Here is a 22,129-nt window from a genome sequence, read left to right on the forward strand (position 1 = left end):
TCCTCTGCAGGAAATCAAAACTGGTGTGAGCTGAGGTCTTTCATGTGGGGTTGTGACACAGTGATTCGGAGGGAGGAAGCTTTGGTAGTGCCCAGAGTCACTCTGCTGCCTCAAAGCACCTCGCTTTTGTTGTGCCAACAACAAGGGACATGATCCTTCTCTTTTTCCTTAGCACTTTTAATGCATGAGGAAGACACAGGAGCCCGCTTCCATTTGGCAGCTTAGTTTTCCCTCACCATCAAGCTGAGGAAATGAAATGTCCTCACAGAGGGGTCAACACATGCAAATAGTGGTTCCTGCAGCTGATATGGGGAAGTGGTGAATCATCTCTGGGGGTGTCTGGCCCTGATCAGCAGCAAGAGAGAGGCTACACACCTCGTTCAGACTCCCTGACTCATTCCTGGCCAAGGTGACACATGAATGTTGCCCTGGTAGAGACACCAAAGAGCTTGGGGAAGGAGAAGGAGAAGCATGGAAAGCCTTTTTATAAATGGGAGCCTGCAAATGGATGAGCTCAGTTATAATACCCCAGAGGTGGTTGGCCTGCAGCTTCAGCAATATTCACACCCCGCACTCAGGCCACTGACACTGAACAGCTGCAGGTTTTAAGGATGAAGGGTTGACCTTTGTTCTTAAAAATCCTCATCTACCTCAAACACAGAGCTGTTGGAAGCAGTTTTTCTCGCCCAGCTCATGTGGAGCAGCCTGGTGATAGTTGTGTGCAGGCTGAAGGCAGGGAGAGGGTCGTGGGATGAAGTCAAGGCAGAGTCATCAGTGGTCAGGTAGTGGATATCTCCAGGAATCTGAGATTTTGGGCTTTGCTTCTGGATGTTACCTCAGAGATAAAGGAGTAAAGCTACTTTTCAAGTTATTAGAAGAATATCCATGTTGTATCCCTGACCTAGTAAAGAAGTGGAGCCAGGATCAGAGCAGGATGTTGATCGTGGTGATCAATGGACTGGATTGATTGATTGATTTCTTTATTAAAACCAGTGCAGAATTGCTCTTTGTCATCTCCCCTGCTCCATAGGAATGAGGATGCACACTTGGGCCAGCCCTAGGAGAAATCCAGCCACGGTTCAACCCCATCTCTCCTCCTGCCTGGCCGCACCTTAAGAAAAAACCTCTCTTGCCCTCACCAACCTCCTCCACGGTGAAGGATCAGTGATTTAAAAGTGCTTTCCAAGCTAATAATCAGGCTTTGATTTCCTGATGATCCTTGGCTGTGTCACTGTGCCTGACTTGCCAATGTTGTTTCTCTAAATCAATACCACGGTGAACTCTAGAAATGGTCTTGCAGCTGTCCACGGACCCAGCAGCTGATGCACACAAAAATAACCACAATTTCTGAGATTTTCCATGGATTCCCAGCTGTGGACTCCACGTCAGTGAGCTGGTGAGACCAGCAGAAAGGCTGATCATTGTTTCAAGGATGATTTAGGCAATTAGGCAGAGGCTTGGTCCCTTCTTTTGGGTCAGGTGACTCTTAGGACCACCTCTGAAGGATCTCTTAAACTCACGAACACGTAAAGTCACATGAATTTATCTCTGGATTTGGCCTTAAAACATTTCCCTGCAAGCCCCACATGCAAAGCAGCATCAACCACAAGGTTCTATCACCACCAGCTGCTCCACTGACAGTGAAACCAGGAGAATGTCACCTTTTTCCACCATCAGTGCCGGGCCTGCACGCAGGGGGTGGTGCTCTGTGTCACTAAGGTGTCGCTGAGGTTCGGATGGGGTTTGTAAAGCAGATGCAGCTGGCAGCAGTGGATGCAGTTGGAAAGGCCCAGGGAGGAGTTTGGGGTCACTCTGCAGGACCTCAGCTCTGTCCAGCCTGTGTTTCACTGTGGATTTTTATTTTTGATTGACACAGACATCCCTGCTCTCACCCTGAGGAAAACAGACAAAAGGACTGCATGGAATTGTTTTGCCCACTGATTTTTTTGGGAAGTCTCTGTGCTGTGCCATCTGCAATATCTCCCAAGACATCCCACCTGAGCAGCTGATGTTTCTACCTGCTCCAGTGCCCCTCCATCTCTTACTTTGGGAGCAGCAGTGGTGTTTCACCAGGAAAGAACTGTGACATCTTGTCTGCATTCTCTTAATGTTGCTGCTGTGGCAGCACAGGCTCCAGAAGGTGCTTTGGGAAGCAGCTGGTGTCAGCCCACTGCTGTCCTCTGTCCTGGCCACTTTGTTTGGATTAGCCCAAAAAATTGTTGTTGTGCCTGGAGTTTGCCTTGCTGGACCTCAAGCAAAGTTGGGCTTCAAGCAGCCCTGCAGCAATCTGAGAAATTCCCAGTCTCTCCTGCTCCATGGTTAAGGGTTGGACTTGGTGATCTTGGGGAGCTTTTCCAATCTTAATGATTCTCCAACCTCTTGGGTGTGCTGCCAGCTGCATTCTGCTCTCCTGAACTCACTGATGCACGGCCAGGGGAGGTGGGACAGGGGGGACAGGGGACACCAGGGGTGGTGGCCTGCAGAAGTGTGACCCGGCTGTGGGAGGAACCCTTCTGTGCCACCGAGTTTGACCTGACCCACTTGAAAACAAAACTTGTGTGTTGTTTCTCTTTTGACAGGTGAACATGGTTATTGGCATTCTGGTTTTTAACAAACTTGTATCCAAAGATGGAATAACAGATAAGAAACTGAAGGAACGGGCAGGGTATGCCTTATCAATACATCTAAGTAAAGAGTGAAAATAAAACCCAAAAATACCCAAGGTTGTGATCAATAACCAGGCAAGGGGTGAAAAAAGAGGTTGGGGATGCAAACAAAAAATGCAAAACCATATTTAAACAAAATAAAAGAAAAAAACACACTTGATTTAATCTCTTTGCCCTGTCCTTCAGTGCAGCAGGACACAAAATCCGTGAAGCAGCCCTGTGCTGCTGTGGAGGAATGATAAAAGTTCATCTCTTTGTTAAAATGGCTTCATCCCAGGCTGATGCATCCTCCCAGAAACGAGGGAGAGTAAAGTGACTCTTGTCACTAACTCCTAGAGACAGCGGCTGGAGCAGGGAGAGACTCAGCACTGCTGAGTGTGGCACATGGCAAGAGCTGGGTGACAGAGGGGCCGTGTCTGAAGGCTGGCAGGTGTCCCAGGGACAGCAAAGGTGTGTGATGGAAGGGAAGGGTTCTGGAGGTCTAGCAGAGAAGAGCTCAGCAGATGGATGCAGTAGGAGAGGTGAGTTAAGAACCTTCACTGCGAGAAGAAATTCTGCCGCCACCTGAGGTTCTCTATCTTCTCCACAGCCTCCATTCCCAAATCCAGAGGGTTTGTGTTACCTGCTCTCCTTTGGAGTATAAATTAAAGAGCTGACTCCACATTTCTTTCCACCCTGGTGTCTCCCAGGGGTTGGGCTGGGGCAGCAGCTCCCGGGCAGGGCTCTCTCTTGGGTTACTCCCAAACTGTTGGCAGCAGCCGTTTTGCCATCCAGCAGGATGAGAGCCTCTCCCTTCATTTCTAGGAACGAGCCTGCAGCCTGCTCAGATTTTATCCCTGAGCTGTGCCCTGCTGCAAGCAAGGGATGGAAACGGCAGGCTGACGCTCTGAGTCACATCAGATGCACAGGTCAGCCTGGCTGATGTGTGTTACTTCCCCCTGCCTTTCCTGGCTTGTTGGCAGTTAGAGAAGCTCTGTCCTTAACCTGCTGCTGGGAGAGGCAGCAATCTGTGCTCCCCTGTGTCCACTGAAGGAATTTGATTTATCACTGTGGGTAACAGCTGTGTTCTGGAAGGAAGAAGTTGTTTACAAAGAAATGAGGAGAGCAAGAGATGTTCTGGTTCCTCTGCGTGGCCATGGGCAGAGTCTGAAACCTTTGGAGGCTGGTGGAGAAAGCACTGGATATATGGATATATTCTGTCTGTAAAAGTGGAGGGAGAAGGCCTCCACTGAGTCTCAGAGGATAATATGGATGAGGTTCAATGTTCCTGGCATTGTACTATGGAGTAGTTGTGTGGAAATGTTTTTTAATTGAATGGTAGAGGCAAAACCCAGGGTAGAGGCAAATTCTTATCCAGCACCTCAAATCCTGGGGTCAGTTTTGGGCCCTGCTCTCCAGGAAAGACCTTGAGGGGCTGGAGCCTGTCCAGAGAAGGGAATAGAGCTGGGGAAGGGTCTGGAGCACCAGAGCAGCTGAGGGAGCTGGGGGGGCCTCAATCTGGAGAAAAGGAGGCTCAGGTGAGACCTCATCACTCTCTCCAATGCCCTGAAATAGGGAGTGGTGAGGTGAGGATGAGGACCAGAATCTACTCTCAGGTAACAAGGGACAGGACAAGGGGAAATGGCCTCAAGTTGCACCAGGGAAGGCTCAGATTGGATATGAGGGAAAATTTCATCACTGAAAGGATGACCAGGCTTTTGAACAGGCTGCCCAGGGAAGTGGTGGAGTCACCATTCCTGGAAGTGTTCAAAAAATGAGTGGACCTGGCACTTTGTGACAGAGTTTAGTGGCCATGGAGGGGTTTGGTCAAAGGTTGGACTCGATCTTGGAGGTCTTTCCCAACCTTAACAATTCTGTGAGAAACACAGGGACCTGTTCAGGCTCATGTTTTATCAGCAGTGTTGTCATGGCCAAGAAATGTGGTCCCTGGGTGCAGCAAAGGGGAATTTTGGTGCCTGAGCAGTACCATGGCCATGATAATGAGGAGATTTGGACGATCAGAGATATCAGCTGCTGCTGGGTTGAAAAATACGTGAAGAAGTGACCTTGATGCATTGCTTTGAGCAGCTGCTACCAAGCAAGTGCTTCATTCTGAATGATGCCTTCTTGACAAAGAGAGAACTCAAGAAAACACCCAGGCTGCCAGGCAGGGTCTGGAGCAGGATAATTGCACTTGAAAGTCAGCGCTGCCATAAAATGGTTTATTGGATTAGCAAAGCAGCGAGTCACTGCCTCTCAGTCTCTCCCTCTCTAATCCAAACATGGAGTGACTTTATTTAATACACAGCAGCTGGTTATTGATCACACTCAGAGTTGGGCTTTAAAAACAAAACCTGTGAGGCAACAAAACAAACAAACAAAAAAGTCCTTTTTCTGATGTTCTTTGTTTTTTCTTTCTTTTCTCCTTTTTCCCCCTTCTTTCGTGTCCGTGTGTGTGTGTGCAGCACTTTTAAGCCTTCTCTGTGCTCAGTGGTTTTGTTCTCCCTTCCCAAGTGTCCCTGCTGAGAGTGTGGGAGCACTTTTGAGAGTCCTGGTGCCCCTTTCCCTTTAGTTCTCTGCTTCTGGCCTGGGCTTGGGAACCGTGTTGGAAGGTAGATTTGAAGAAAATCAGAATGAGTAACGGCCTTGGAGATGTCTGGATCTGAGGAGATGGTCTAAAGAAATGTTGTGTTTCCTTTAGCAGAGGCAAGAAGTATGGTTCAGTGCTGCAAAAACAATTTCTAAAGAGGGTGAAAAAAAATATCCCCAAAAATAGGGAAAAAAAGAGCTGTTGGATATTAAGAGGAGCCCAGCACACATGCCACAGATCGGTTGTCACAAATCCATCAGTGCCAGCAGTTCTCATGAAATAATACCTGAGACACAATAATTCTGCCCCTGTAGTTAGCAGTGGAAATTGCTGTGATTATTGTTGTCACATCTGTCAGAAAATGAGGATTTTCTAATAGCAGTGACTTTACAGGTGGATCACAAAACCAGGCTGTAGAGAATGGGGTGCAAATACTTGGAGAGCTGGAGAAAGGCCACAACTGCCCCAAAACCCATCTGGAAATGGGAAAAAACCATCCCAGCAGAATTGGTCTCTGGTGGCCACCAGTGTTTGAGCTCTGTTGAAGGGAGTGCTCCCAAAAAATGAATATTTTAGTGTCAGGAGCCTTTAAAATGAATTTTAAATGTATTCAGCCAGCGTTTATTCCAGCAGCATTTGTGTGCTCACGCAGGCAGGGAGGAAGAATGAGACCATAGGGGATATTTTAGGCTAATTTTAGCTGAGTTTAATCTCTCTGGGCTTCCTCTGCGACTCCTAGGGAGACACAGGAGCCCTGTCCCCCCTTGAGGACCTTTCCTTTTATCTCTGTTGGTCACAGAAACCACCCAAGAAGAGTTTTCCCCACAACCTTGTGTGAAATAATCGCTGTGCAATAATCACAATGTCCTGATGGGGTGGAACAGAGCTGCACTGTCAGAGCACAGAGAGAAGAGAGTGATTGGGAAGATGATAACTCCATTAATATAGGAGGGATTGGGATTGCCCTTCCTCTGGGAATGCTTCCTGCTGGAAGCAGCGCTCCTGCTCTTCGGGCTCTGGATGGTGGAAAGCACTGCTCAATATAAGGTAGCAAAGTCCAGGCTCCAGTGAACACACCAGATGAGCCCATGAGCTGTTTGTGGATGTTTAGGAAGCAGAAAAAGCTAAATTGAATGAAGGCATTATTCACTGTGATTATTTCATTAGCTCCCCTTTCATATGCACAGGCGCCAATCTAAACCTGCTACGGAAATTCAATATATTAACAACCTCATGCCCCCAACCAGAATGAATTAGGAGATAAATGGATCCACATCTGTGCCCACTGCTTGCAACTTTCTGCATAAACACACACAACAGCAGCTACAGTTGTGTGTTACAGTGGTCTTTTGGCCAGTTCTCTGTGATTCAGTGTCATTCATGTTTTTTCTGGTGCAGTTTTCCATCAAATTCCTCAAGTCAATCTACTTTTTTCTTTTTGCTGCCTATCTCTGCCTCTCTCTGTCTCTCTGCTTATCTGTTCTTTGTGGCTTATAGATTTGGGGATAAGCTTTTTTTTTTTTTTTTTTTTTTTTAAAGGGTCATGCACCTAGTGCCTCTCCAGACCCACTTTAGCTTTGGTTCAGCCATTGTCCTCACAGGATTTACACCATCCTTCCTGGAAAGTATTTATTTATGGACACAGGAGCTAGTTTCCTCTGTGTCTGAAAGCTTCTGTGGGATGCCTTAGTTATTAATCTGGACGTGAATGATGACTTATGTCACTGTAATTAATGAAAAGACCAATCAATAGCCACTTGACAGCGGGCCACTGGGTCCACTGCTGCTGCTGTGTTGGTGCTCATCAGGATGTCTTTTTGCAGTGAGACTGAACAGAGAGCCACCAAAGCTAAGAAGTGATCTCTCTCCCAGGCAGGGCAGGGCCGTAAAACCCCTCCTGGTCAGGGCAAACATCCCTCAGCAGCATCCCCACCACGCCCCAGGAATGACAGACCCGCTGTCCTCTGGCAGGGATTTCATGTATTCTCTGATGCTAGGCACTGCAGGAGGGTCTGGGGGATGTTTTACAGACTCCTTCCCGTTTTCCAGGCCAGATCTGCTGTGGATGTGGATCTCTGCAAACCAGGGAGTGCACAGAACCAGCAGATTCTGGGAAGAAACGGGGCCAGTGCCAAGCTGATGTGGCTCCTGGGCTCTGGAAGAAGAGCTGAATGGGTGGGTTCCCACACATCAGCTGCTAAAAATTCCCGGGACGTGCTTTAGCAGATCCCCTCATTCCAGCAGCCCTCAGTGGACTGGTTCTGTGGTTGGTCCCAACCGGAAAAAATGGGAGTGACAGTCAGAAATAATTCTCAGCGTTCATCCCAAAGATGTTTTCAGGTGGGAATAATTCTCAGCGTTCATCCCAAAGATGTTTTTAGCTCCAGAACAGGATCTGAGAGAAGGAATGTCTCAGAAGCAGTCAGCCAGTCCGGTTCCTTTCAGGGCAGGTTGGGGGTCTGAGGAAACACTCAAGCTCAGGATTAACTTCAGGACATGAAAGAGTCTCATCCTTCATCAGGGATGAAGCAACCAAAGAGTGGCCTCTGTCCTGGTCTCACCAGCTCCCAATCAGAGAAAATAAGTGAAAATATCCCTTTGATTGCTTTAGGACAGAAGATAAGCAGGCACAGCCCCCACAGCCCTACTTCTTGCCTTCTACTGCACAACCCTGCCACCTTTTTTGTTTTGGAGCAAAAAGGCCAGGAGGGAAAAGAGCAATTTCTCAAAAAAAAAAAAAAAAACAAAAAAACAAAAAACACAAACAAAAAGAAGGAGGTGGAGACTGGGAGAGCAGGGTTCTCTTCCGTGGGTGCCAGAGACAGACACCCTGAATCTGGCAAAATGTTCACCAACACAGTTCCACCCTCTCCAGTGGCACCAACAAGTCTCTGAGTTGTCCATTCCCCCCATTCCCCGCATCTGGAGTGGTACAGATGAGAGAGTTTTTAATTCCTGCCTGTCTTTCATTTCTCTTCCCAAACTGGGTATGGTTGGTTGGTTCCCTTTTCTCCTTCTTCCCTTTTTTGGCTTCTCTTTCCCTTTCCTTTCGACGTTTGTGCTCATGAGCGAAGTGTTTTGTTTTGTTTCAGTCTTTTGGTTTTAATTGCAGTCAGATGGCAGTGCCCCTTTACGGCATGACGCTCAAATGTTCCAAGTGTGGAGTAGTTTCTTCTGCTGAAGTTTCGGCCACAGCCACCAGTAACGCCATGTTAGTTCCTCTAATTTCAACTTCTTTTCTTTCTTTCTTTCCACTTTCTTTTTTTTTTTTCTTTTTAATTTCATTTTGATTTTCGCTTTTCAGTTCGTTTTTTATTTCCCTCTTCCATTTCCCTGCACTCACCAGCCCATGTTTGTTTTCTCTCCCCATGTCCCTGCCCACCTCCCTGACATCCCCCAGCTCTCCCTGACCTCATTCTGTGGGCCATGAGTAGTGCAGGGCTCCTGAAACACCCCTGGAGCTGATGGGCTGGATCCTGAAAAGTGCTTTTTGACATGCCTAGATTTCAGATTTCACATAAGCATGTGAGCAGCCCATGGAAGACAAAGGGACTCTGCATTTGTTGCAAGCTGTGTATTTGTTTAATGCCCTGTTCTTGGAGTTCCAGACTTAAAGATGTGATTCCCAGTAATTCTGGTCGTAGACAGGGACTCCAAAATCCATCTTTTGCTTGAGTGTTTTCCTCCAGAGGCTGCAGAGCACTGAGTGTGGTTTAAGTGAGTTGGTGAATCACTTCTAAGTGGGTTTTTTTTCTCCTCTTATGAAATGGTAAAGTTAAGTTTAATACCTTGTAGGCCTGCAGGTCTGATTTGATAAGTGTTGACTGCCTCTTTTGGACCCCTGAAAGCACTTGGAATTAATTCTCCAAATCTTAAAGCATTTCATAGCTCTGAGTTACGAAAGTCAAATGCTGTTAAATCTCTTCTTAGATGCTGATGGAGTTAGCTTAAAAAAAAGAAAATAAAAAAAAAAAATTAATGCCAGAGCTTTGTTCTGCTGGAGAAATTGTTGCTATTTATGTGGTTGGCTTTTTTTCCCAAAGGTTAAGGTTGGAGGGAGAGCGATGAGGGAAGGTTTGTCTTTCTTCCTTCCCTTTTGGAAATTTTATTATCTGTATCACACGCAAGTGATGCTACACTTTGGTTTTGATGTCTAAATTAATACATGCAAAACGTGTGAAGGAAACAGTCTCAGATCATTCGCAGTTCAAAAATTCCTACCTTTAATTAGTCTGAACTAAAAGAGGCAGCCGAGTGCCAGATCTCAAAATGTAGAAAGATAAAAGAAAATCAAAGCTCAAGTGCACCTGGAAGGTGTCCCTGCTCATGGCAGGGGGTTGGAATGAGATGTTCTTTAAGGCCCCTTCTAACCCAAACCATTCTATGATTCTGTGGTTTTCTCAGTGAAATGAAAAACCGAACAAAATCTGATTTATTTTTCACTGCTAAGGTCATTTATTCACCTTTTTCAGCAGTGCCCAGCTGAGATGGTGACATGGAATTGGTCCAGACGCATGTACCACAAGTCTGGAATGAGCAGCTCACTGCTTTTTGGATTCCTGTAACTGCAGAGGAATGTTAAACCAGCAGAAGATTTACTATTAATAAATTAGACTCTTAAATAGAAAAGGCTTTCTGTTCATAGTAAATTAATTTTAAAAGTTAAAGAGTCTCAAGTCCCTCTCCTATAGTCTGACATTGGTCTGTGATAAATCACAAATTCTGATTCATCTCCAAATGAGGGGAAAAAAAGGGATGTGAAAGCCAGATCTCCTATTCATCCTGCTTCTTTAATTTAAGTGGATTGATAGAAATTGGAGGGCTCTTGTTAAGAGGATTTTTTAATGTTTTGTTTCCCAGCAGATTGGATACCTCAGATGACAGGGTCCAGTATCAATTTTGTTGTTTGTCCTCAAGTGTCCCATGCTCTTCTCCTTGCAAAGGGAACACTGAGGAATACACAAATAATTTCACTCATTTCCCCTTGACATCCACTTCATCCTGCAGCTGAACTGTTCCTGCTTTTTCTCCTCCAAATTTATTGTAAGTGAGGTTTTCCAAAAGGCCAGGCCCTGATTATGCTTCGTGCCATTGCCACCCTTCTGCTGGGCTCCATCCTCCCAGACTTTGGAGCAGCTTTGCTGTTCAGTTTTGGAGTCTTGAAATGTGGATTAAAGGCCATGAGGATTCCTGGGTCCTCTCTGGCCTGGACTGAGCCATAAATTTTTGGTGGAGAACACATCAAGGGTGTTCCTGCCTTGTTCCTGCTGGGTTGCTCATGCCCTTTCCAGCTTCCCTCTCATGGGTTCCAGAAGTTTCTGGGATAGCATGGAATGAGAAATTGATCCTTTAGCCCATTTTTCTTGGCTTTTGGAAATCTTTGTGGTGATATCTGTGGTCAGATAAGGGGATGTGTAAGGGAGGGAGAACAGAGTGAACTAATGGGAGAGAAAAGTGGCAGAAGTAGAAAAATACTGGAAATTGTGATTTCTTGACCTGGGAGTGATAAATGGAAATCTTTGGATATCTGTGACCTGTTAGGGGTTAGCTTGACTTGGCAGGTGTGGGTTAAATAAATCCTTCCCTTTAGGCAGTGCTGAAGATGCTGAGCAGGTTTTTCCATAGGAAGACCTCTGTTCCCACATTTCCTCCTGTTTATTGCTGCCTGTAGGGCACCCTCAGCCTGGGAGATGTTGCTTTATAATTAATTTGTCTTTCCTACCTGTGAAAATTATTTTATCTGAGATGAGAAATGCATCTCAGGGGCTTTCTTAGAGCCAGGGAGTGCTGAGGGATGGATGGATGGGTGGATGGGTGGATGGGTGGATGGATGGGTGGATGGGTGGATGGGTGGATGGGTGGATGGATGGGTGGATGGGTGGGTGGATGGGTGGATGGACGGATGGGTGGACGGATGGGTGGATGGATGGGTGGGTGGATGGGTGGATGGACAGATGGGTGGGTGGACGGATGGGTGGATGGATGGATGGGTGGAGGTTGATGTCCCATCCCTGGAAGTCTTCAAGGCCAGCTTGGATGGGGCTTGGAGCAACCTGGTCTAGTGGAAGGTGTCCTTGCCCATGGCAGGGGGTTGGAACTAAATGACCTTTAAGGTCCCTTCCAACCCAAACCATTCCATGATTTTATGAATTCCTGCCAAGCAGCTCATTGGAAATATGAACTATCAGGCTCTGACCAGTGGGAAGAGATTGGCCCAAGATTAAAGCCCTGGCACAGTACATTTTTCCAGGCACCCCACACAAGAGCCAATATCAGGGCTTCCTCGTGACCCTTCTCATCATCATCCCTCTTAAATCCTTAGGCATTCACATGTCAGATCTCACATCTATGGATTTTGTCCTTTTTCTTGGCTCAACATCCTTTTAGGGAGTCTTAGTTGTCAAATTTTCTGCCTGTATTGTAATTCCAGCACTAATGTGAATCAATACTTCCATGCTTGGCTGGTTTTAGGAAGGAGACTGTTCCTCAGGAGAGTGTTGTTCTCATGGTTCAAGGAATTTGAAATCCTATCCTTACCTGGGGATAAACCTGGATCCTGCAAGTCCTTGTTGGACTTTCAGAGAACACCTTCCTTTATTAAAGGTGAATAATGAAGAAGTCTGGTCCCACCTGCCTGTCTCATGTGTTATAAAATCATCACAGAATGCTTTGGGTTGGGAGGGACCCTAAAGTTCATCTCATTCCAACCCCTCCACTATGAACACTTTCCGCTAGATCAGGCTGCTCGGGGCAGTTTAGAGGCATTTGATTTCCTGTTCCCCTAATTTTATTATTTATATTGCAGCTACTGGGAGTCGAATCATCTTTTTGGGAAAAATAGAAATCACAGCAGGTGTTTCTTTTTTCCCTGTGCATGGGAAGAGCAAGCAGAGTTCCCCCTCTTTTCTAGTTACAGGTCTCCTGTCTTGGTTATATGGGCATTGAGTTACAGGGATTTGCTCTGAAAGTGTCCCTAAAACTGGGACAACACTCTTGCTTTTGGGAGGAACAGTGTTTAAGTGTTTAAAAAGCATTTAAGGCCAGGTTGGATAGAGCTGTAAGCAGCCTGGTCTAGTGAAAAGTGTCCCTGCCCATGGCAGTGGGGTGGAATTAGATGATTTTTAAGGTCCCTTCCAGCCCAAACCATTCCATGATTCTGTAATTCTGTGAATGCAAGTCAGAGGAGCAGAAAAGCATGAGAGAATAAATAAAGCACATCCCTGCACTGTGATTTTCCTGCAGCAGAACCACTCGTGTTATGGAGCCATCCATTATGAGTCCGATTCCTTTTTCAGAGCTCCTCTCCAGGAGCAGGTTTTGAATTATAAAGAGATTGTTTCCTTCTGCTGCTTCTTTAACTTACGTTGCTGCTGCTCTGTCAGGGCTGAGTAATGACAAGAATTGATCACCTTGCCCTTTCTAATGGCCCTTTACGTCTTTATTGGCATATCCTGTGTGTCCCCCTGCACTCGCCTTTTCTCGGGGCAGGGCTCTTCATCTTTCTCCATGCAGATCTTTATCTCCAAACCCATTCTTTTTGCTCTTTCCATCGCTTTCCTCTAAGTGCAATCCCTTTATTCTGCTTCTTTTCCAAAGACAAAGACTCTCAGTGCTTCCAGCTACAGAAAGGACAAAACCACAGCTGGATTTTGTCATTTTGGCCAAATCCTTGCTGCCAGAGCAGGGTCTGCTGTGTGCTTTCATAAGGCTGGGTGCTTCCTATGGTAGATCCCATGTTCTAGAGCATGTTAGGAGTAGCTGAGGGAGCTGGGATTGTTTGTCCTGGAGAAAAAGAGGATTGGGAGGACCTTATCACGCCCTGAAAGGAGGTTGGAGCCGGGTTGGAGTTGGGCTCTTCTCCTATCAAGCGACAGAACAAAAGGAAATGGCCTCAAGTTACACCAGAGGAGGTTCAGGTTGGATATTGGGGAAAACTTCTTCACTGAAAGGATGATCAAGCATTGGAACAGGCTGCTCAGGGAGGTGGTAGAGTCCCCATCCTTGGAGGGATTTAAAAGCTGTGTAGACGTGGCCCTTGAGGACATGGTTTTGCAGTGCTGGGACAAGAGTTGGACTCGATCTTAGAGGTCTTTTTCAACCTCAGTGATTCTGTGACAAAGCTGAGGACGGTGCCATAGTGTGGCCACACTGTCACACATCCTTGCAGTTAAGTCTGGTTGCACTGTGGCAATGCCATATCCCAAATTATCCCCCTTCCTCTGCACCACAGCTGTGACACCACGGCTGTCCTGCTGAGTGACACTGACATGTCAGGGTCACCACACCACAAACCAGCATCCTGCTTCCTGAGCACGCTGTAATGATCTTCCCTGGATGCTGCTGTCACTCATCCTAAGGGCTGTCATAAATGGGATAAATAGGAGGATCTGCCTGCTAATTCCTTTGTCCCAAGCAAGAAAAATCATGGATTTATTGATCATGGCTAATCCATGAAAAGCCATTAGGTGGTCACAATGTCACTGTATAATGATTGATCATATCACATCTCATGATAAGCACCCTAATGTGATGTTTCTTAGGTCCTGTAAGTAATTCTGGGATCTTCCAAGGATTCACTGTGCCTCCTAAAGAAGGGACAGGTGGGAGGGTGGCAGAAATATGAGTCCTGCTATGAATTCAGCTCACAGCAAGTAGAATTAAGGGCAGTCTCACAGAAAACCCACTTATCTTCCCATGTGTTTTCACCTGAAATTCCAGTCTTTACCTGATTTCTTTAATGGACCTTTTAATTTGGAGTTTAATATTTCAAAGATCTAAGCAGAGCCCTGCAAGTGAAATTAGAGTAAATTCCATTTCCTGTGACCTGTTGCCATCTGCTGCCTGAGAATAAAGATGGTGCATTTAAGTGGCAAGCAGCATTTCCATCAATTTTGTAAGGGATGAATGCTGTTGAGAAGGCATCTGGAAGGTGAATCACAAAGAGAGCAGAACTGCGAGCTGGTGTAAGTCAGCACAACTCGGGAAAATCCTGATTTGTTCCGGCTGAACATGTGGTCATTGGCTGAGCTGGAAGGGCAGATGATGTTTTCATCATCTGGTTGGAAGGGCAGAGCAAATTAACTCAAATAATTCCTTTTTAAAGCAGGTTTTTTTAAGCCAGTGGATTCAAATCTGACCATTTACTGAACAGAAACATAATTTACATATAATTTACCTTCTCAGCAGCATCCCTTACCACCCCAAATCCACATCTAAATCTTGGCTCCAGATCCAGATCATTGTCTTTATGAGTTTGCAGATCTTTCCAGGAATGGAAAACCCACCCAGGTTTAGATGTTTGGTTCAGACCTGGCTCAGATCCATTCTCAGGTGTGGTTGCCAGGTCTCCTGTTGCACATTGGTGGCAGGAGCATCCACAGAGTGGGTGCACCAAGAGTGTTCTGGAAGACCAGATAGTTCCAGGAAGCAGAGTTGTCTCTTACAGACCTTTTCCAGCAGCTTTTATTGAACTTTATGGTTTCCCCTTGCTGCTGGAATTATTCCACCTACTCAGCCATGTTGTGTTTGCTGATACTTGCATGGAAGACACATCTAGAGAGGTTCCTTATCAACCAGATCTTACTTTTCATTTGGCCTCTCTGATTTTGTCTTTCATGCACTTGCTGCTTGGTCAGATTTATGAAGGCACCACCACAAATGACAGAAAAGAGAGATTTCAGTGTAATGAGGCAGATTTCAGAGAATTGGAATAAGCAATTTCTGTTTAGGAGTTGTTTGGTTGAGGGCTGTCTGCTGGTTTTTTTGGGTGTTTTTTAATAATACTTTGAAATCATAGTTCTTATTGGGCATTAAGGAACAGCATTTGCCGTCCAAGATAAAATTACAAGGTATCAGATTATATCATGGCCTCTACCTTACACAGAGGTCTCACAATGCTTGTTCTAATTTAAAAAAAAAAAAAGATTCCATTTCCCTGCTCCCTTAGGTAAATTAATTCCTTAATAATACCATGAGGGAACACATCTGAGTGTGGACAGGGCGTAGGAATATTTGTAATCAGGGTCTCATTCTGACTATAAAAATAAACTGTCACTTCAGTGTGTGGTCATTGCAGAACTGATGTAACAATCCTTGAAAAACTCTTAATGAAGCCAGGGCGTTCTATCCTGATGTCCAAACCTGTATCCAAACTCCAGCTTTGTTCAGGGAAAACTCTCACTGGGGTCTGTGAGGTAACCAGCAAGTAAACATTAAACCCTTGGTCATAGATCAGGAAATGGTAAGCAAGTCCCATGTAAGTACTGCAAAACGTGTGTCATGGTATCTGTCCTGTAATTTCTTGTCTCGCCTGTATTTGTTTGTATTTGGAGATTTTCTTGTAGCTCCACTTTTTATTCAAGGTCTGCTCTGGTTTGTTAGGTAAAAGCCCACAGAAAAATTCTCCTCATATTCTTGGTGCCAAATATAAGGGATGAGTGACAGCTTAAAGTCTCCCTAGTCAGCTGTTAAAATTGTTTGGGATCTTTTTTTCTGGTTGGAGAGATGGATGCCTGAAGAGTCCCTGGGCGAAGAGCTGCATTCCCATTTGCAGGGCCATCATTCCCAGCTAAAGTGGAGGTTCCTGGGGCAGCACTTGCATCACAGAAAACTCGTTTTGTCTGGTTTTCTGTCTTGTGAATGGAGATGTGGCTTGAATCTCAAGTTAATGTCCACACAGGAATAAACTTCCTTACAAGAATTGTCAAACACGGAACAAAAAGCTTTTTTTCCAAAGCATCAGCTGGGGAGATCGCACAAGAAAGCAGAAAATTTTCTGACCACAGGGAAATTAGGTCGGGTTTTAGTTCTCAGTGTTGTAGGGACCATCAGCTTAGAGTAAAGGAGCAGTACAAATATTTCAGTCTGCACATCAGCTCTCTGCTTGTCCGTTCGAGTCACTCAAAAGCGTGACACGTCCCAGTGTTGGTGTCTTCCATGTGCTGTGGAAGTCCAAGTGTCTGTGACCTGAGTGCCGACAGCCATCGTGACAGACCAGTCTCTGCTGCAACTGTTCCCCTTCCCCTTGGCAACCTGCAGTGATTGTATTTTGTCTCCTTCCCTTGGGAAAAGCCGTGGTGGTGGATTAGGGGCAGAGTGGGAAGGGCGGGGAAGGGGGAGGGAGGGATCTGCATCCTTCCTCCCCACCTCTGGTTTTATGCATGACTGCACCATTGGGAAGTTGTCCCCCCTGTTTGGGTAGAGTGAGTGTGCAAAGCCTCTTCCTGCCTCCCTGGGAGAGGGGCTTAGGAAAGGTCTCCCACACGGAGATGTTGGCTGGAGAAGCCTGGTGGGATCTGGAGGCTGAATGAGAACCCCACCTGGAAGTGGGTGAGGTGGAGCTGAGCTCTCTTTCCCTCTCCCTTGACAGGGCTTCCCTCTGGAGCTCCTGCGTGGTCCTGCCTCTGCTGGCTCTCACCTGGATGTCTGCAGTGCTGGCCATCACTGACCGGCGCTCGGCGCTTTTCCAGATCCTTTTTGCCGTCTTCGACTCCTTGGAGGGATTTGTCATCGTGATGGTCCATTGCATCCTCAGGAGGGAGGTGAGAGGGACAAGTCGTTATCTTTTATATAATCAACATTCTTTCCCATAAAAATCACCTGGAGAAGTGTCCAGCCAGCATGGTAACTCCTCTAACCCTACAAATTTTGCCTTTGGGGAGATGATGACCACAAAAATGTCCATGACATTTTTGGCCAAAGGAAAGGAGGGGTGAAGCAGAATGGAATTTGGTGGGCAGCCTGAGATGGGATAACATGTCAGGCTTTGCTTGTTTACCACCAAAATTCACATTTCCAGAATGTTCGCACCCCACCTCCAAAACTGCCACATTAAAGAAGCCATTTGTTTGATTTCAACAGGGGCAAAATGCACTGAGATTTACAGGATGAAATCTGTGCTGGCATTAACACCTTGATATCCCAGCTAGGAAGTACAGCCAGCAATAATCAAGCAAGGAAATTGAGGAAATTCTCTTCAGCTTCCCCGTGGAGATTTAAAATGGTGAATTATATCAGGGAAGAAAAGGATGAATCTTTTATTTTTTTTTATTCCTTTCATCCTACTGAGTGGAGAGACTATTAATAACAGAGACAGGAAGGGGCTTTTTCTTTTTCATTTTATCTTCTTACAGTTCCTTTAAATTAAGTAAAACAGATTAATTTCTTATGTCAGGCCAATGAAATCAATGGAATTACACCACTGGCTTGGCTGAGACTCCTTCCACTAATTGCATTATGAATATGAGCATGCCTTTAACTCCCATTGCAGTCACTGGGATTTTTTTTCTTTTCCCAATTATTTCAGTGAGTCTGGGATTAGATTTATTTTACAGGATCACAATCAGACTTCGTAGACACCAATCCAGTGATTAATGCAGGAGCATCCGTTGTAAACATATTGCAAGCTGCAAAATAAAGAACATTTTTATTCCTCACTGTATAAATCAAGCAAATAGAAGCGACCTAAGCAGTGACCCAGGATTGCTGGAAAACCTCTGAGTTGCTCTTCAGTGTGTGAAATATGTAACACATAAACCATGTGAAGGAAATGCCTGGATGCTGCTAAAGTGGGGTCGGTGTCCTTTTGATCTAACGAGGGCTATTTTTATTTTTGATTTCAGCAGAATTTAATGTGCTTTGGTCAGTCTGACCTTTGCCAATCTGTTCCTGCAGGTCCAGGATGCTGTGAAGTGCCGGGTTGTGGATCGTCAGGAGGAAGGGAATGGAGACTCAGGGGGGTCGTTTCAGAATGGACACGCTCAGCTCATGGTAGGGAAACCTCCCACCTCCCCTGTTATTAGGGGATTTATGGGAATTTTTAACTCATAACTGACAAGCACAGGGCTCTGTCCATCACAGATCCTGAAATCACCGCTCTTATTTCCTTTAAACTTTTGCTTGAGCAAACACAGCACTTAAAATAGACTTTTCCACACAAATCTGGGGTGTTGCATTGTAATTTTAAGGTTCTGAAATTTGCACACCAGGTTTAGCAGACATCTTGGTGAGATCTTTTCTTTCCCAGAAAAATAAAGAGCCAAAATAAACCTCCCAGGTCTTCCAGACCTTTTCATCCCCATCAAGCTGCTTTGTCCTGGCTGGAGCTAGGAAGCAGTAGTTTAATACTGTTTTAATCACAGTCTGTGGGGCTATTATCATAAAAATGCTATCTCAGAGGGATTTTTTTTTCTCTCAAAAGCACATTTTGCTTTACTGGCAATAGTTTAAGCTCTGTAAATCGTGGTCCTGTTGTGTAAGTCCTTTACAAACAGTAAAGGAATAAACTGTGGGGCTTTGTCCTGCATCTGCTCCACTGTTGTGATTTGATGCAAGAAACATTTAATTTCTGGTCTTAAGATAAAGATAACAGGAGAATCAGAGGATGTTAGCAACTTCCAACAGCTCCTGGTTAATATTAGAACTACAGCACAACCCAGTGATGGTTTTTTTCCAGTCACTCCTGTGCTGGGCAGTTTGTGCTTGGGTACGAGGCCTCATTTCAAACAGCACAATCCTGAGAGATTGAATTCCACCACACCTCAGTGGTGTTTGCTAAAAACAGGAGCCTCATTTCTCATTTAAATGCGGAGTCTTCTCATTTTCAGCCAGGTTCTCGCTCTGCCTAATTGTGGGTAATTAGAGAGCCCCTTGCATGCCTGGTGCTTTGGCTTCTTCAATAATAGACACCATCATCACACCCAGTCTCAATCTTCCTTTCCATAAATTAACACCCAGAGCTTTTTTATTCTCCTCCTGTAAATCGCATGCCTTCAAATTATTTATATAACTTCAGATTCTCAGCATCCTGAAAAAAAGTGGGTCCTGTATTTGTCAGTCTGTTGTCGCCATCCCAAGTTTCAGGGTTTTGTATCTCTGTACAACTCCACGTTTTCCATTCATTATCAGCCACCATGCAAAATTCCATCTCAGCCACAAGTTTTTAGCAATGCTGCATTTCCTCCTGCACTGCTGATGGGTGTGTGGAGGAGCAGGGAGCTTACAATCACTTTCCTCACATTCCAGCCCAAAAAGCTGTGGAATCTGGCTGTGAGCGATGACTCCTTACTGATATTTTTAGAGGGGCGCAATGTTATTTTCTTGTAAAATCACCAAAGAAATCAAAATACAGCATTTTTGCTGTTACCTGTTCCATTAATCTCCAAATCTGCCCAACTAGTGAAAAGGAGCTTAGCTGAGTAGAACTGTTTTCCCCACAAAATCTTGTTGACTGGTATTAAATATAAACCTGTCTTTCATGTATTTATCAGCAGAACTAGTGCAGGCTGTTAAGCTGCATTTTCTGGGACTCCTATCACGAAAATGAGATTATATTTTTCTGTGTCATCCCATTTGCCCATTCTAATGTTACTTCAGTCGTATTTCTCTTCTGTTCTTTTTTGATTTTTTTGATATCCCAAAGAATTTACTGGGAAATTAACATCAGGAAGGTTGAGATAGTTCAAAAACTCTTGGCTCTCAACCTGCTGATATTAAAGTGTTTATCCCAGGGGGATGGGGATTTCTCCCACATTCTTCACAGTATTCAAATGGATTTCATTTCATCACATTAATACAATTATGTTAAGTGTCTTTCTGAAATGATACCAGAAATAATCAGTGAACTCTTCTACCTTTTGCCAGTCTGCAGCTTTCCCATACTCCATGAAAGCTCACGGCCCGCTGTGACTCAGTTTATCCAGTTATTTGAAATGTTATCTGCTCAAAGCTTCAGAAAAAGGATTAACTCCTACTGGGAGAAGAAAGGAGTTTTCTTTGGCTGTGCAGACCACTTGAAAAAGTTATTCAGCCTTTGTGCCTGCGGGAGCCATTGATTTTATACGTTAAAGAGTTTCAGAAGCAGAGACTTGTTCCCACTTCATGTGACCTGGTGACAGATCACAAGAAAGTCCAGTGGGGATGGGGTGTTCCCAGCAGGATCCCCAGATGTCTTTAATAAATGGAGGGGAATCCATTTAAAATTATGTGTGGAGTGACATATCCAAGACAGCTCAGGCCAGGAACCTGCTCCCTTCTTTTTTTAGAAGTGTGAATAAACATCTTCCAGGGGGATACTTTAATCTGCAGCCCAGGAATAAGTGAATGGATGAGCAGATGAACCCCAATTGAAACGCAATGTTCTAGGTTTATCAGTGATAAAATTCAAAAGCCAACAGGTGGAAAAACGTGGTGTGTTTTCCTTGTTTGAAAATCCAAGCAAAACCTCTCACCTCTGCTCTCCTGGCAAAGGCTGTGCCCACCTCACTAATTAAAGTGGGGAGTTTTGCATTTTCCGAGCTTTCCTGTCCTCCTCCACCCCCTTTTGACCACGTCCTCTGTGTTCTGTGTCTTTCAGACCGATTTCGAGAAGGACGTGGACATGGCTTGTAGATCAGGTGAGCACATCACAGGTGAGAATCAGCAAGTGACCTGGTTTGGGGATTGAACTAGGCCATTTTTTTTTCCCTTTCTGTTTCCTTTGTGTGTGTCTCAGTGCCTTGCATGTCCTCGCATTGGGTTGCCCTTCTTTCAACCCCGGCCAAAAGAAAGCAACACCCCGAATTCTCCCTTTGCTTTTCCTATTTTCCTGAAGCTCTTTTGGCCTTTTAACTTAGATCAAGCCTTGCCTCTGAGGAATTATTTTTGCCGTGTAACATGGTGGCAGAGAAGAGTGTCAATGAAGAAGAGATGGGATCCATCTCTTCCTGCTGTGATCCTTCTTTGTTCCAGCAACCCCTGCCCAAGGGGGTCACACCAGCCTCAGGCAGCTCTGGGCATAGCAAGGGTGTCTTTGTGGAAAGTCTGGAATCTGGAGAGCCTTCCCACCACTCCAGATGGCTCCAAGCACTCTTTGAGGCACCTGGAAGTGGTTGGGTCTCTCCTCCTCTGCCTGCTCCTTTCTGCTGTGTGTTCATCACATAGGTTCCTTTGAATCCTGAGGATGTGCATGAGTTGACAGCCCCTTTTCCCCAATAATCCCAGGGGTGTCTGTGCTGCCTGGATTCTCCCTGGCTGCCCGTTCCTCTCTACAGGTCTCATCCTCTCCTGGTCCAGGCATGCCTGACGTTTTGGCTGAGGTTATTTTTCTTACCCTTTGTAGATATTGAGGCTTTCATTTGCCCTGCGAGACTTCTCCCCTCTCCCAAGCAAGAGAAATACCAGCTTGCTTGGACTTTGCATAATTCATATCTTCCAAACCAGGATCTTCCCAAGCCAAGGACACACTCTGTGTTCAGTTACCATTATGACAAAGCTTTTCTCTCTTTTTTTATTGATCTTTCTTTCTTTCTTGTGTTCCTTCTTTCCTTTTTTCTTGTCTTCCTTCCTTCTCTCCTTCTTTCCCTGCCTTGGCTTTTTCTTTCTCTCCTCCTCTCTCTTTCTATAAACACCTACCTGTCCTTTTCATTTATCGTTTTCTTTATCTCATCTATCATTTATTTATCTGCTTCTAATGTATTTATCTATAATTCATCTCTTCCATTCTGTCTCGCAATCACTTATTTATCTCTGTCCTCAGCTGTCTGTCTTGCTGTATCTGTTATTTATGTATTTCTATCTGTCAACATTTGTCCCTGTCACCGTGTTTCTGTGTATTGTCTGTCACTGTCATTATCATTTATCTGTCTAATATCTATCTATATCTTATTTATCTTTTCCTGTCCTTCTCTCTTCCTCACTCCCTCTGCCTGTGCTTATCACAGTCACAGTATATTTATCTCACTTACCCCTGTGATATCTTATTTCATGGTCTCTTTCTGTCCATTTATCTCTTTTCAGGGTCTGTCCAATTTTTTTTTCTGTTTCTCTGTCTCACGCTCTCTAATCTAATTTCGAGCTGTCAGCCTCTTCTCATTTGTCTCCCTCCTTCTCTTTTGATACCAAATATCTCAGTCCCAAA

At 45.2% G+C, this 22,129-nt stretch overlaps 1 protein-coding gene across 14 annotated transcripts in view; it reads left to right on the top strand.

Moving 5' to 3' along the window:
- The window catches only part of ADGRB1 (adhesion G protein-coupled receptor B1), a 281,572-nt gene that overhangs the window by 240,119 nt on the left and 19,324 nt on the right, over positions 1–22,129 (top strand). For 8 of the 14 annotated variants that reach the window (XM_048329201.1, XM_048329205.1, XM_048329206.1 and 5 more), the window contains 5 exons: positions 2,580–2,665; positions 8,348–8,446; positions 16,604–16,775; positions 17,908–18,003; positions 20,588–20,642. In XM_048329201.1, coding sequence (XP_048185158.1) covers positions 2,580–2,665; positions 8,348–8,446; positions 16,604–16,775; positions 17,908–18,003; positions 20,588–20,642 — 508 coding nt within the window. The remainder of the gene's footprint in view (positions 1–2,579; positions 2,666–8,347; positions 8,447–16,603; positions 16,776–17,907; positions 18,004–20,587; positions 20,643–22,129) is intronic. The other 6 variants (XM_048329212.1, XM_048329213.1, XM_048329214.1 and 3 more) reach the window with 3 other exon arrangements.

Source organism: Corvus hawaiiensis, chromosome 26 (genome assembly GCF_020740725.1).
Source record: "Corvus hawaiiensis isolate bCorHaw1 chromosome 26, bCorHaw1.pri.cur, whole genome shotgun sequence".
Lineage (NCBI taxonomy): Eukaryota > Metazoa > Chordata > Aves > Passeriformes > Corvidae > Corvus > Corvus hawaiiensis.